Source organism: Nyctereutes procyonoides, unplaced genomic scaffold (assembly GCF_905146905.1).
Source record: "Nyctereutes procyonoides isolate TBG_1078 unplaced genomic scaffold, NYPRO_anot_genome, whole genome shotgun sequence".
Taxonomy (NCBI): domain Eukaryota; kingdom Metazoa; phylum Chordata; class Mammalia; order Carnivora; family Canidae; genus Nyctereutes; species Nyctereutes procyonoides.
The window spans coordinates 296,638-310,033 of NW_026575014.1; the positions used below are offsets into that span (position 1 = coordinate 296,638).

Below are 13,396 nucleotides of genomic sequence, written 5' to 3' on the forward strand. Positions count from 1 at the left end.
ATTACAACATTAAGCAGATTTTCTTGAAATGAGATTCTTGGTCATAAATGAAGGAAAATCAGAATTTAAAAATTAAAAAATTTTGGTATGCATTGTTATTTCAAAGAATTCTGTTGTTTATTTTTATTGAAGTATAGTTGATATACAGTGCTATACTAGTTTCAGATGTACAGTATAGTGATTCACCAGTTCTATACATTACACAGTGCTCACCATAAGTCTAGTTACCATTAGTCACCAAACGTTACTATAATGTTATTGACTCTATTCTCTACGTTGTATTTTCATCCTAATGACTTATTTTATAACAGAAAGATTGTACCTCTTGATCCTCTTCATGTACTTCACCCATCCTGACACCATTAGTAACCATTAGTTTCTTCTCTGTATTTATGAGTCTGTTTCTATTTTTTTAAGTTGTTTGTCTAGCTTTTATGGATTTTACATATAAGTGAAATCATTTGGTGTTTGTCTTTTTCTGTCTTGACTCATTTCACTTAATATAATGCCTTCTATGTTGTCACAAAAAGTAAATCTTATTCTCTATTGAAGCTGAGTAATATTCCATATTCCAGTAATATCCCGTATATTCGTATGTATAGTACACACTGCACACTACATAGTCCAAAGATATTCCGTATACTCCCATATATATACATTATATCTGTATCCATTCATCTATCAATGGAAACTTAGATTGCTTCCATATCTTGTAAATAATGCTGCAGTAAACATAGAAGTGCAGATATCTTTTTGAATAGATGTTTTTATTTTCTTTGGGTAAATACTCAGTACTGGAATCATTAGATCATAGAGTATTTCTATTCTTTAATCCTTTTTTAAAATGTCTCAAAATTACTTTTATTGCTGTATAATATACACAATAAACTTCACTAATTTTTAAATATGCAATTAATGACTTTTGCCAAATATATGCAGTTATGTAACCACAAATGCAATCAATGCATTTAAAATGTAGTTGGTGGCTAATCATTATTTGGAGAAAGTTTAAAGAATAACACAAAATCCATAATTTATAAAGGGAAATGTGGATATATTGAATTTATGTGGTTAAATATGGAAAAATTAAATTCTAAATAGTAGAAGCACTGTTAAAAAATATAAGGATATTTGTCTTTCTCAGTCTGATTTATTTTATTTAACATAATACCCTCTAGAGCCATCCGTGTTGTGGCAAATGGCAAGATCTCATTCTTTCCTAATGGCTGAATAGTGTATATATAATGGCTATCTATCTATCTATCTATCATCTATCTATCATCTATCTCTTCATCTTTATCCATTCTTCTATTGATGGACACTTAGATTGCTTCCACATCTTGGCTATTGTCAGTAATACTGCAATAAACATTGGGGGACATGTAATTTTTTGAATTAATATTTTTACTTTCTTTGAGTGGTTATTCAATCATATGGTATTTCTATTTTTAATCTTTTGAGGAAACTCCATCCTGTTTTCCACAGTGGTTATACCAATTTACACTCCCACCAACAATACACAGGGAAGCTCCTTTTTTCTCCACATCTTTGCCAACACTTGTTATTTCTTGTCTTTTTGATTCTAGCTATTTTGACAGGTGTGAAGTGATAATGTTATTGTGGTTTTGATTTTTATTTCCTTGATGATTAGTGAAATTGAGCATCTTTTTATGTGTCTTTTGGCCATTTTGAAAAATGTCTATTTGTGTGCTTTGCCCATTTTTAAATTGAATTGTTTTGATTTTTTATATTAACCTCTTATCAAATATCTATTTACCAATATCTTCTCCCATTCATTGTTACCTTTTTGTTCTGCTGTTGTTTTCCTTCACTCTGCCAAAGTCTTTTATTTTGATGCAGTCCCAATAATTCATTTTTGCTCTTATTTCCTTGCCTGAGGAGGCATATTCATAAATACATAGCTAAGGCCAAAGTCCAAGAGATTACTGCTTATGTTTTCTTCTAGGAGTTAGTTTATAGTTTCAGGTCTCACATTTGGTCTTTAATCCATTTGAGTTTATTTCCATGTATGGTGTAAGAAAATGGTCCAATTTCATTCTTTTGCAGTAGCTGTCCAGTTTTCTCAATATCATTTATTTTAGAGAGTGTCTATTTCCCATTCTTGCCTCCTTTGTCATAGACTAATTGATCATATAAGTATGGGTCTATTTCTGAGCTATTTTTGTTCTACCAATCTAAGTGTTTATTTTGTGCCAGTTCCATATTATTTTGTTTATATACCATAACTTTGTAGTATATCTTGAAATCAAGGATTGTGGTACTTCCAACTCTGTCTTTTCTCAAGATTTTTTTGGCTATTTAGGGTTTTTTTGTGGTTCCATACAAGTCTTAGGTTTATTTATTCTGGTTCTGTGAAAAACGTTATTTTGATAGAAATGGTCTTAAATTTGTAGATTTCTTTGGATAGTATGGACATTTTAGTGGTATTAATTCTTCCAAACCATGAGCATGGTATATAATGGAAACATTTGTACATGTTGTCTTTAATGCATTTCATCAATATCTTACAGTTTTCCAAGTATAGTTCTTTCATCTTCTTTGTTAAATTTATTCCTAAGTATTTTTTTTCTTTTTGGTACAATTATAAATGATACTTTTTCTTAATTTCTCCTTTTGCTACTTCCTTATTCGTGTATAGAAAGGTGACAGCTTTCTGTGAATACTTTTATCAGTTCTAGTAGGCTTTTTTTTGAGTCTTTAGGATTTTCTATGTATATATCATGTTATCTGTGAATAGTGACAGCTTTCCTTCTTCTTTACCAGTTTGGATGCCTTTAATTTTTGTTGTTGTTGTCTGATTGCTGTGGCTAAGATTTCTAATGTTACACTGAATAAAGGTAGCATTTGTGGACATATTTGTCTTGTTCCTGATCTTAGAGGAGAAGTTCTGTTTTTCACTATTGAGTATGATGCTGCCTGTGAATTTGTCATATATGACCTCTATTATGTTGAGGTATATTCTATCTAAACCCATTTTGTTGAGAGTTTTTATCAGGAATAGATGCTGAATTTTGTCCAATGTTTTTTCTATATCTATTGAGATGATCATATAGTTTTAATCCATTTTGTTAATGTGATGTATCATGTTGATTTATGTGTGAATATTGAACCATCCTTGCTTCCCTGGCACAAATCCCACTTGATTATAGTGAATGATCCTTTTACTGAATGGTTGAATCCAGTTTGCTAAAACTTTATTGAGGATTTTTGCAAGTCTGTTAATAAGGGATATTGGCCTCTAGTCTTCTTTTTGCATAGTGGCTATGGTTTTAATATCAGGGGAAGGCTGGCATCATAGAATAAATTTGGAAACTATTTCCTCTTCTGTTTTTTGAAATACTTTGAGAAGAATAGGTATTAAGTCTTTAACTGTTTGATATAATTTACTTGTAAATCCATCTGATCCTGACTTGTTTTTTGGGAGTTTTCTTGATTATAAATACAATTTTATAATTAGTAATTAGCCTATTCAGTTTTTTTTTCTTCTTCCTGATTCCATTTTGGAAGGTAGTATGTTTCTAGGAATTTATCCATTTCTTCTACTTTTCCCAGTTTGTTGGCATTTTTGTATCTATTTTGAATGTACCTCTGGAGAATTGTATCAATTCATGCTATTATTAACAGTGTATGAATATATCTGATTCTTCACAGACTCATCCATGATAAATCATCAATATTTTTAAAACTTAGACAATTTGTTAGAACAAAAATGGCACTCTGGCATGATCCTATTTACATTTGTCTGATTACTGTTTACTTTTCATATGATTCTGATTAATAGGCATTTTGTTTTTAATATGTCTTACTCATTTTAAAATTGGTATATGCATTTTTGAAATGCATTTGGAATAAATAATTTCATATTAAAAATGTCAATCATTTGCTATTTTTCACAGTGATTTTACTTTTACTTTATAGTGCTTATATCTCCATATAAAAATATTAATGTGTATGTCTATATATACTATTTTCCTATAGCTATGTATAACTACATATAATATGATTTTGCATTTATTTATTTATTATTTATTTATTTATTTATTTATTTTTTAAAAGATTTTATTTATTTATTTATGAGAGACAGGCAGAGAGAGGCAGAGACACAGACTCCATGCAGGGAGCCTGACCTGGGACTCCATCCCGGGTCTCCAGGATCATGCTCTGGGCCGAAGGCAGTGCTAAACCGCTGAGCCACCCAAGCTGCCCTGGTTTTGCTTGTAATGTCTTGGTTACTTTCAACTATTTCCTCTTCATTTGTTAATGAAGGAAGTTAAGAATGAAGTTTTCCATGGTGCCTAGGTGGCTCAGTCTGTTAATTGTCCAACTCTTGATTTCAGCTCAGGTCATGGTGTTATGGTTGTGAGATTGAGCCCTGTTTTGGGCTCCATACTGGGCATAAACTTTGCTTAAGACTCTCTCCCTCTCTGTCTGATCCTCCCCCCTCCATCTATAAAAAAAAGAATGAATTTTCCATCTTAATGTCTAAGTATTTACATGTTTCTTTTGTTTTTTAACATTTAGATATTCATTAAAAATTCCCTTGAGTTCATGTTTAAAGGCAAAGACCTGCATTTTTTCCATGTTTCATTCATTGTGCCAACACTGTTGACTGAATAGTTCACCTTGTCCACACTGGTATGAAATGATTCTTCAGTAATCTGAGAGATCACTAAGTTTTCTTTAGGCTTTCCATTCAGTTCTTTGCATTGCAGCTTTGGTGACTATTTGACAGCAGAAATATATCAAGCTACTCCTTAAAATCCTTAATAATTTTCTATTGCTCTTAGGATATAAGGCAAAGTTCAATTCGTGTATACAAATTTCCATCCTGTCTGGCCTATTACTACAGCCTGATTTCAGTTGTTCATCCTCTTGCCCTCCTAACCTTCCTGTCTCATGATATTTGCACAAGGCATTTCCATAGTCTGGATTCTACTTTTTAGTAGTAACAACTCCTTGTTAAGTAGAATCTGAGCAATCACCAGTTGAATGAGTCACATTGTTCTTATGGTACACTGTCTTTTCCTTTCAATCTATTATCAGAGTTCTATCTGTATTTAAAACTATTTATTGTCGACAACCACTATTAACCTGTAAACCTCCTGAAGTCAAGATCAGTGTTTTACCTCAAAACCTGACATAGCATGAGGCACATGGTAGATCCTCAATAGGATTATTAGTTATAATATTTATGCATATTAGCTGAATAGATAAATTAACACATGATTTTTATAAAGCACCTTATGACGGTTACTGGAGATTTCTTCTTAAAACCAGACTTAATGAAAGCTCAAATCTGTGTTTTTAAATAATAATTTTTGATAAACTCTTTCTTTGTTATTTTGGTTTTGGTCTTTTAGGTATCACCAGGCAAAGCCAATGTATGAAGCAAATTATTCTGAAGTGTCTCAGTTTGTATTCTTGGGACTTTCTACCTATAGACCAGTGCAGCATTTTCTCCTGGCCTTCTCTACAGTGTTTTATGTAACAATTGTTTTGGGAAACCTCCTTGTAGTCTTTACAGTGACCTTTGATCCTTACTTACATTCCCCTATGTACTTCCTTTTAGCCAATCTTTCATTCATTGACTTGTGTCTTTCCACCTTAACGGTTCCCAAGATGATATCTGACCTTCAATCAGGGCACAGAACCATATCCTTTCAAGGATGTGTCATCCAGATATTTGCCCTTCATGTCCTGGGTGGATCTGAGATGGTGCTGCTCATCTCCATGGCCTTGGATCGATATGTGGCCATATGTAAGCCCCTCCACTACCTGACTATCATGAGCCCGCACATGTGCATTTTGCTTCTGTCTGGTGCTTGGGCTGTTGGCCTCATTCATTCAGTGGCCCAGTTAGCTTTTGTTATCCATTTGCCTTTTTGTGGTCCTAATGAGATAGACAGCTTTTACTGTGACCTTCCTTGGTTCATCAAACTTGCCTGTGCAGACACCTACAGAATGGAGTTCATGGTGACTGCCAACAGTGGGTTCATTTCCATGGGCACCTTCTTCTCGTTGCTTATCTCCTATGTCTTCATTCTGGTCACTGTCTGGAAACGTTCCTCAGGTGGTTTGTCTAAGGCCTTTTCAACTCTGTCAGCGCACATCACTGTGGTGGTTTTGTTCTTTGTACCGTGCATCTTTGTTTACGTGTGGCCATTTCCCTCAGTGCCAGTGGATAAGTTTCTTGCCATTTTGGACTTCTTAATTACACCCATTCTGAATCCTATTATCTACACATTGAGGAACAAAGACATGAAGATGGCACTGAAGAGACTGAGTAGTCAGCTCCTGAGTTTGAGAATGATCTCCTAAATAACTCATGAGAAAACAAGTGATGCCTTCTGAAAGCAAGGCATAAATGTTAAAGGAGTATATGCCATCTTAAGACAATTAATTTTATTTCAGCAGTTCAAAAATCTTGGGTTGTCTATTCCATGTTAATGGACAATAGTGTGATTTTATTATCTATCATCTATCTATCTATCTATCTATCTATCTATCTATCTATCTACTGATCTATCTAAGACTATTTGCAGATTTTAAAATTCCCAATACTGAAAATACATGTTTTGTATGGCTAACATTTTGAATAGTCCATAGAATGTAAAAAGTTTTATGAATTTGTAGTCTCAGTGCTGTATTTGCAGAGCAATGGTGTAAAAATATATTTCTGTGTTACGAGGTTGGAGCATATGCTCATGTAAAGAGAATGATTTGTTCTTATGACTTATTTTTCATAAGTAAAGCAGGCTTGATTCAGGTGTGCTGTTGCTTTTTTCTTTCCATTATTACTAATACTAACATATATACTCTGCTACATAAATATGATTTTTGTTGTAGATTAAATATTATCTGATATTCACATATGCAGAAAACAAAGTAGACAAAATAGTTATAGTTATTAGTAGCTAAGATCATATTTTCATCTGGTTTCTAAGAGGGAAAAGTTATATCTTCTTCTTCTCAACTTTGCTTTTAACTATTACTTTTAAATGTGTGCTGACTTTAGAAAGACGTGAATTAAGCAACATTTATTTAAAAAGAATAGAACTAGGATGGGATTTAGGAAATGTTAAAGAGAAGGAATTCATATGTAGTATCACTCAACCATGGATACAATGCAGTACTGAACACCACTTCATGATCTAGCATTAACACTATGACTTTAGGCTTGCAGGTCTGACAATGCCTTTTGAAGCGTTGGTTTTTGACATTTTATTCTTTTATTTAGATGGAGTTTCCTTCCTTATGTACTTCCTATTGTATTTCTCATTTATAATCTAGAAGTAGATTAAAATGTCTCCTCCTTTCATGTTCGAAAGTAAAAATTATGATAATTTATCTTGTAGCTTTCAGATAAACATTCCTTCTAAGGCTAAACATCTGAAGTCTTTCTAAGAAAAACTCCCCATTTAGAAACTTTCTTGAGAGTTATGTATAAGTATGTAGACATCTTTTTATGAGACAACCTGAAATGTCAGTTTAATTTTTTTTAATTTTATTTATTTATTTATTCACAAGAAACAGAGAGACAGAGAGGTAGAGACACAGGCAGAGGGAGAAGCAGACTCCAAAGAGGGAGCCTGACATGGGACTCGACCCCGGGGTCTCCAGTATCACACCCTGGGCGGAAGGCAACACTAAACTGCTGAGCCACCTGGGCTGCCCTTTTTTTTTTTTTTTTTTAAGATTTTATACTTTTTTGTTAAGATCCGTTTCTCTTGAATCCTGGGCATAAGCTGATAATGATTCTAGCCCTGAAGCAGAGAAAACTATATGAAAATATTCTATGATAAATGAAATGTCATTAAATCTGCAACATATATATAAGAATATCTGAATCAGGGGGATCCCTGGGTGGCGCAGCGGTTTGGCGCCTGTCTTTGGCCCAGGGCGCGATCCTGGAGATCCAGGATCGAATCCCATGTCGGGCTCCCGGTGCATGGAGCCTGCTTCTCCCTCTGCCTGTGTCTCTGCCTCTCTCTCTCTCTCTCTCTCTCTCTCTCTCTCTCTATCATAAATAAAAAATTAAAAAAGTACATTGTACCTGATAATGAAGATTGTTCCTAATTGCCCACAGTTGGAAATCAATTGAAATCTTTCAACATTTCTAACATAATTTCAGTTTTTTCTCTTATGTAAATACAAAATCAATGAATAGAGGAATTTAGTCTGTAATGAGTGAATTTATACTCCCCTTTTATAAATTTTGGCCAATACAACACTTCCTACTTTCTTTTCTATTTCTTAAAACACTTTCATCACCCAAAATAAACCTCATATCAGTTAGCAGTCACTCCCAATTCTCTTGTCCTCATATCTCATAGCAACCATATATCCACTTTCTGTCTATGGATTTGACTATTTTGGATATTTCATATAAATGGAAGTGGCTTCTTTCACTTAGCATAATGTTTTGAAGGTCATCTATACTGTAGCATGTATCAAAATTTCATTCCTTTTAATGGCTGAATAATATCCCATTATTTGATTGTACCATGTTTTGCTTATCCATTTATCTGTTAACAACATTTAGATTGTCTTTACCTTTTGGGTACTGTGAATATTATTTATATAAACATTTGTGCACTTTTTTTTGTTTGAACACCTGTTTTTAATTCTCTTGAGTGGAACTCCTGAGTCATATAGTAACATTAAGTTTCACATTTTGAGGAATCGTCAAACTTTTCTGCAGTGGCTTTAGCATCCCATATTCATACCAGCAGTGTATGAGCATCCTAATTTCTCTGTAACTTCAATAATTGTTATTTTATTATCTTTTATTATGGCACATTTTTAATTGAAGCTCGATTTTCTAACATATAGAGTAACACCCAAAGCTTATCCCATCAAGTGCCCTCCTCAGTGCCCATCACCCAGTTACCCCATCCCCCACCTGCCTCCCCTTCTGCAACCCTTTGTTCATTTCCCAGAGTTAGGAGTCTCTCATGGCAAATTTATGAGTGTGAAGTAAAATCACATTTTGGTTTGATTTTCATTCCCCCAGTGACTTAATGGGGTTAAGTTTCTTTTCATGCATTTCCTGGTTGGCCACTTGTTCATCTTCTTGAGAGAAATGTAATTTCATCTTTTGTTCATTTTAAAATTCATTTATTTGTGTTTTTATTATTGGGTTTTTAAAATATATTTTTTAAAGATTTATTTATTTATATGAGAGAGAGAACGAGTGGGATAGAGAGAGAGGGAGAATCTTAAGCAGACACCCTGCAGAATGTGGAGGCAGATGAGGGGCTTGATCTCATAACCCTGAGACCATGACCTGAGCCAAAATCAAGATTGGGGTGCATAACCAACTGAGTCACCCAGTTTGATTCCCTTACTGAGTTTTAAGAGTTCTTTATTTTTAGATCTGTATTAGTTTTCTAGGGCTGCCATAACAAATTACCACAATCTTGATGATTTAAAACAAAAATTTAATCTCTTGCAATTTTGGAAGCTACAAATCTAAAATCAATATATTGATAGGGCTATGCTCCCTCCTAAGGCTCTAGGAAAGAATCCTTCCTTTCCACTTTCAGAATTTAGTGACTCCAGGTGTCCCTTGGCTTATGATTGCATAACTTCATCCTTAACTTCCATCTTCACATAGTCTTTTCCTCTATGTTCTTGTCTTTGCCTCTTTGTCTCTTATTAAGAAAAGTTGTTATTAGATTTAGAGACAACCCAGGTTCTCTAAAACATCATCTCAAAACCCTTATTACATTTGCAAAAATTTCCCAAGTAAGGTTAAATTAACAGTTTTAGGATTGTGATACAGTATATAGATGCATCTTTTTGAGGGCCACCATTTAATGGACTACAAGACCCTCATCACAGAAATAATTTACAACTACGTTTTTAAGAAAATATTTTATTTATTTATTTGACAGAGAGAGAGAGAGAGAGCACAAGCAGGGGGAGAAGGAGAAGCAGATGCCCCACTAAGCAGGAAGCCTGACATGTGACTCGATCCCAGGAACCTGGGATCATGACTCCAGCCAAAGGCAGATGCTTACCTGACTGAGCCACCCACGTGCCCCTACAACTACTTTTATTTTCACTCTCTTGAGTGTATCTTTTTAAAAAATATTTATTTATTCATTCATTCATTCATTCATTTGAGATGCAGAGAGAGAGGCAGAGACATAGGCAGAGGGAGAAGCAGGCTCCCTGCAGGGAGTCCGATGTGGGATTCAATCCGGGGAATGGGATCATGCCCTGAGCCGAAGGCAGATGCTCAACTGCTGAGCCACCCAGGCATCCCTTAAATGTATTTTTTGACACACAAATTACTTTTAGTTTGGATGAAGTCCAGTTTATTTTTTTCTTTTTTTGTGTGTGTGTTTTCAGTATCATTTTAAAGAAACCCTTGTCTACAACAAAGAAACAAATAGCAAATTATAAATACATATATTCTCTGGTAATATATATTTCTAGGATTGTATTATTTTTTTTCCATTCATGGCCTGTAGAAACTGAAATTATGAGGAAGAGAGTGGTTTAAGATGTGTTAGAAGACAGAAACTGCATTATGCAGGGCTTCTAGGTCTTGAAAAACATCACATTTTGAATTTAACACTAACAATAATTGATAGCCTTTAGGAGCTTTTGTAGCATGTGCATTTACTGTGTGAAAGACATTGTTAAATGTTTTACAGAAGTTATGCATTTTATTCTTAACATGTTACGAGAATGAGGTGCTGTTTTACAGTAACTGATTTAGAGAAATAATGCTTCTTCTCAAAAATCCTAAAGCCAGTTAATGTGGGGAAACAAAGGCAGAAGAAAATTATTAGATTTCCTTACTACCTATAAAGCCTATTGACAAGTCCTTGAAACAGGCAGACTGACCTTCCTCTAAGGACTCAACTGCCTAGATGTTCATACTTTGCTAAGCCAGAAGCCAATCTTAGCCTGATCTCCAGGATTCTGTAAGTCTACTTTAACATATAAAAATTCCTTTAGAAATTCCCTTTATCTCTAAAACCTCCAAGATTCATACTGGCGATCATCCTCCAAGCATATGATCCACCAATACACATCTGCTGGGTCTCATGACTAAGGTTTTATTAGATGATAATAAATGATCTTTTCCCAACAATACCTAGCCCCTTAAGGTCCTGAAAACCTAGCTTCCAAAATTCCTTAGAGTCTTACACTATCCCTATCTCCCTCCCAACCTGAAAGAATACAATGGGCCACTCCTCAATACCCAGGGCAGCTCTTTCTGCACACAGTCTTTTCTGCACCCTGTGCTTTAATAAAATCACCGCTTTGCACCAAAGACATCTCAAGAATTCTTTCTTGGCCATTGGCTTTGAACCCTAACATATTTTCCTACATCACAGCCACTGACCTCTTTAATAGGTCTGAGTTTCAGGTCCTTCGGGTTCTTCTCTAAGCTTCTAAATTTTACAGTACCAAACTCTCCCCTTTCTTTATTCCTTCAGCCCTGAAGCTGATACTATTTTTCTTCAGTTGCTTTATAAATGATCCTTTAGTCTTTTTAAAAAGTTTATTATTTTTAGTTCTTCAATACCTAGCTAACCATCTTTAAATTTTATTTAGAGAATAAGAATGTCTTTCTTTGTCTCCTAATTCATAAATTTGTAACAGAATTGTCCCAGAAAGCAGATCCTTACGGATGGGGTTTGGGTTGGGAATTGACTTGATATTGTTCTTGGGAATGACCGCAGCCTGAGAGTCTTGTCAATGTGAAATGGCATGCTAGTAACCCCATTACCAGCAGGTAGTGGCATCATGAATAATTGTGTTGACTGTATGGAAGTGCCAAGTGAAGCAAATGGCTATTGTAGTTGACCATTTTGTTACTAATGATGATTATAAGGAGTGTGGAGTATAATGGATTCTTCTGAATACTTGTAGAAAGAAATGACAAACTCAGATTTTCAAAAGTTCATTTGAAGTTATAGTCTGAGAGCTAGAAAAAACATTATGGCTTTTGTAGTTAGAGATGTAATCTAAACATATTTCTTTTGTAATTACAAATGTAATCTTGCTGAAATCAGCCACAAAATTTAATTTTGTTGTTTGCAGAATTACAATTTAATTTGTGAAGTTAAGACTATTGCTTAGTAAGAAGTGGAAACATATTTAGAATTAAGCATGCATACAGTTGTACAAACTTCTTATTTCCCTTCTTTGTTCATTAAAGTGCAACTTAAAGCAGTAAAGTATTCAAAGCTTACTGGAGGCGATATCAAAGATCAGCCAACCACCTCCTGTAAGTAAAATACATGGTACTACCTTTAAAAAAAAAAAAAGCCTACCTCTTACATTTTTTTCTAAATAACAAGCATATTATTAGCAACCCTATAGGTTATACAGATGAAAAGAAGTTACAGATGGGCTGCTTGCTTTCCAGGAGTTTAGCAACTTTTTCACTTTTGCTTTTGTTCAAGAGGGATTATTCATATTTTAAGAAGCTCTACAGGAGGCAAGAATAACTCAGAGATTTTTCACAAAGGTAGGAATGATGGGATCCCTGGGTGGCGCAGCGGTTTGGCGCCTGCCTTTGGCCCAGGGCGCGATCCTGGAGACCTGGATCTAAATTCTGCAGTCATGAAGTCTCTTGAGTCCTTCATGCTTTTTTCTAGAGCCACCAGTAGCTGTATAATTGTGCTTCTGAATTGGCTTTCTGACACTGAATTGTAATCCAGATTTTATAACTCTGTGGGAGAGAGGACTGTTTCTGATTCTTTCTTTTGAGGTGAGGTTTTCCTTCTAGTCATTTTGCTCAGTGCAGAGTGGCCAAAAAAAAGTTGTATTGGAGGGATCCCTGGGTGGCACAGCGTTTTGGCGCCTGCCTTTGGCCCAGGGCGAGATCCTGGAGACCTGGGATCGAATCCCACGTCGGGCTCCCAGCGCATGGAGCCTGCTTCTCCCTCTGCCTATGTCTCTGCCTCTCTCTCTCTCTCTCTCTCTCTCTCTCTCTGACTATCATAAATAAATAAAGATTAAAAAAAATATTAAAAAAAAAGGTAGGAATGATAACCTTGAGATTAATAAAATTGAAAAATTAGGAAAAGGAGATAAATGAGTTACTGTTTTAGGAGCATTAAAATATACCAAAACATTTTTCATGCTCTTCTAAATTCAGTGTTGATCCACTAAGATTTTTTAAATAACAATTCTCTTAAAACTGTAAAAGTCTCAACATTTATGTTTTTATAGGAGAAACTTAGACTCACAGAAGTGAGTTCCAAGTTCCTTCTACTACCTTAAGAGGACTTCCTTTTCTCTCAAGTTGTAGTTTTATCTTATTTCCGTAGTAATTGAGTTTTAATAATTTCTCACTGGATATATAACCATTCTTTACTTCTATCTCTATGTTAAAAGTTATCTTAGT

At 34.6% G+C, this 13,396-nt stretch overlaps 1 protein-coding gene across 1 annotated transcript; it reads left to right on the forward strand.

Annotated features, from left to right (window-relative positions):
- The first annotated feature begins 5,400 nt into the window (after positions 1–5,400).
- On the forward strand, positions 5,401–6,339 carry LOC129520085 (olfactory receptor 4F6-like). The gene has a single exon (XM_055341078.1). It carries the CDS (start codon positions 5,401–5,403, stop codon positions 6,337–6,339), a length of 939 nt encoding a protein of 312 aa, XP_055197053.1.
- Positions 6,340–13,396: the final 7,057 nt, after the last annotated feature.

Excerpts from the sequence above, each read along its gene's own strand:
- LOC129520085 (XM_055341078.1), top strand. The coding sequence starts at position 5,401 with ATGTATGAAGCAAATTATTCTGAAGTGTCTCAGTTTGTATTCTTGGGA.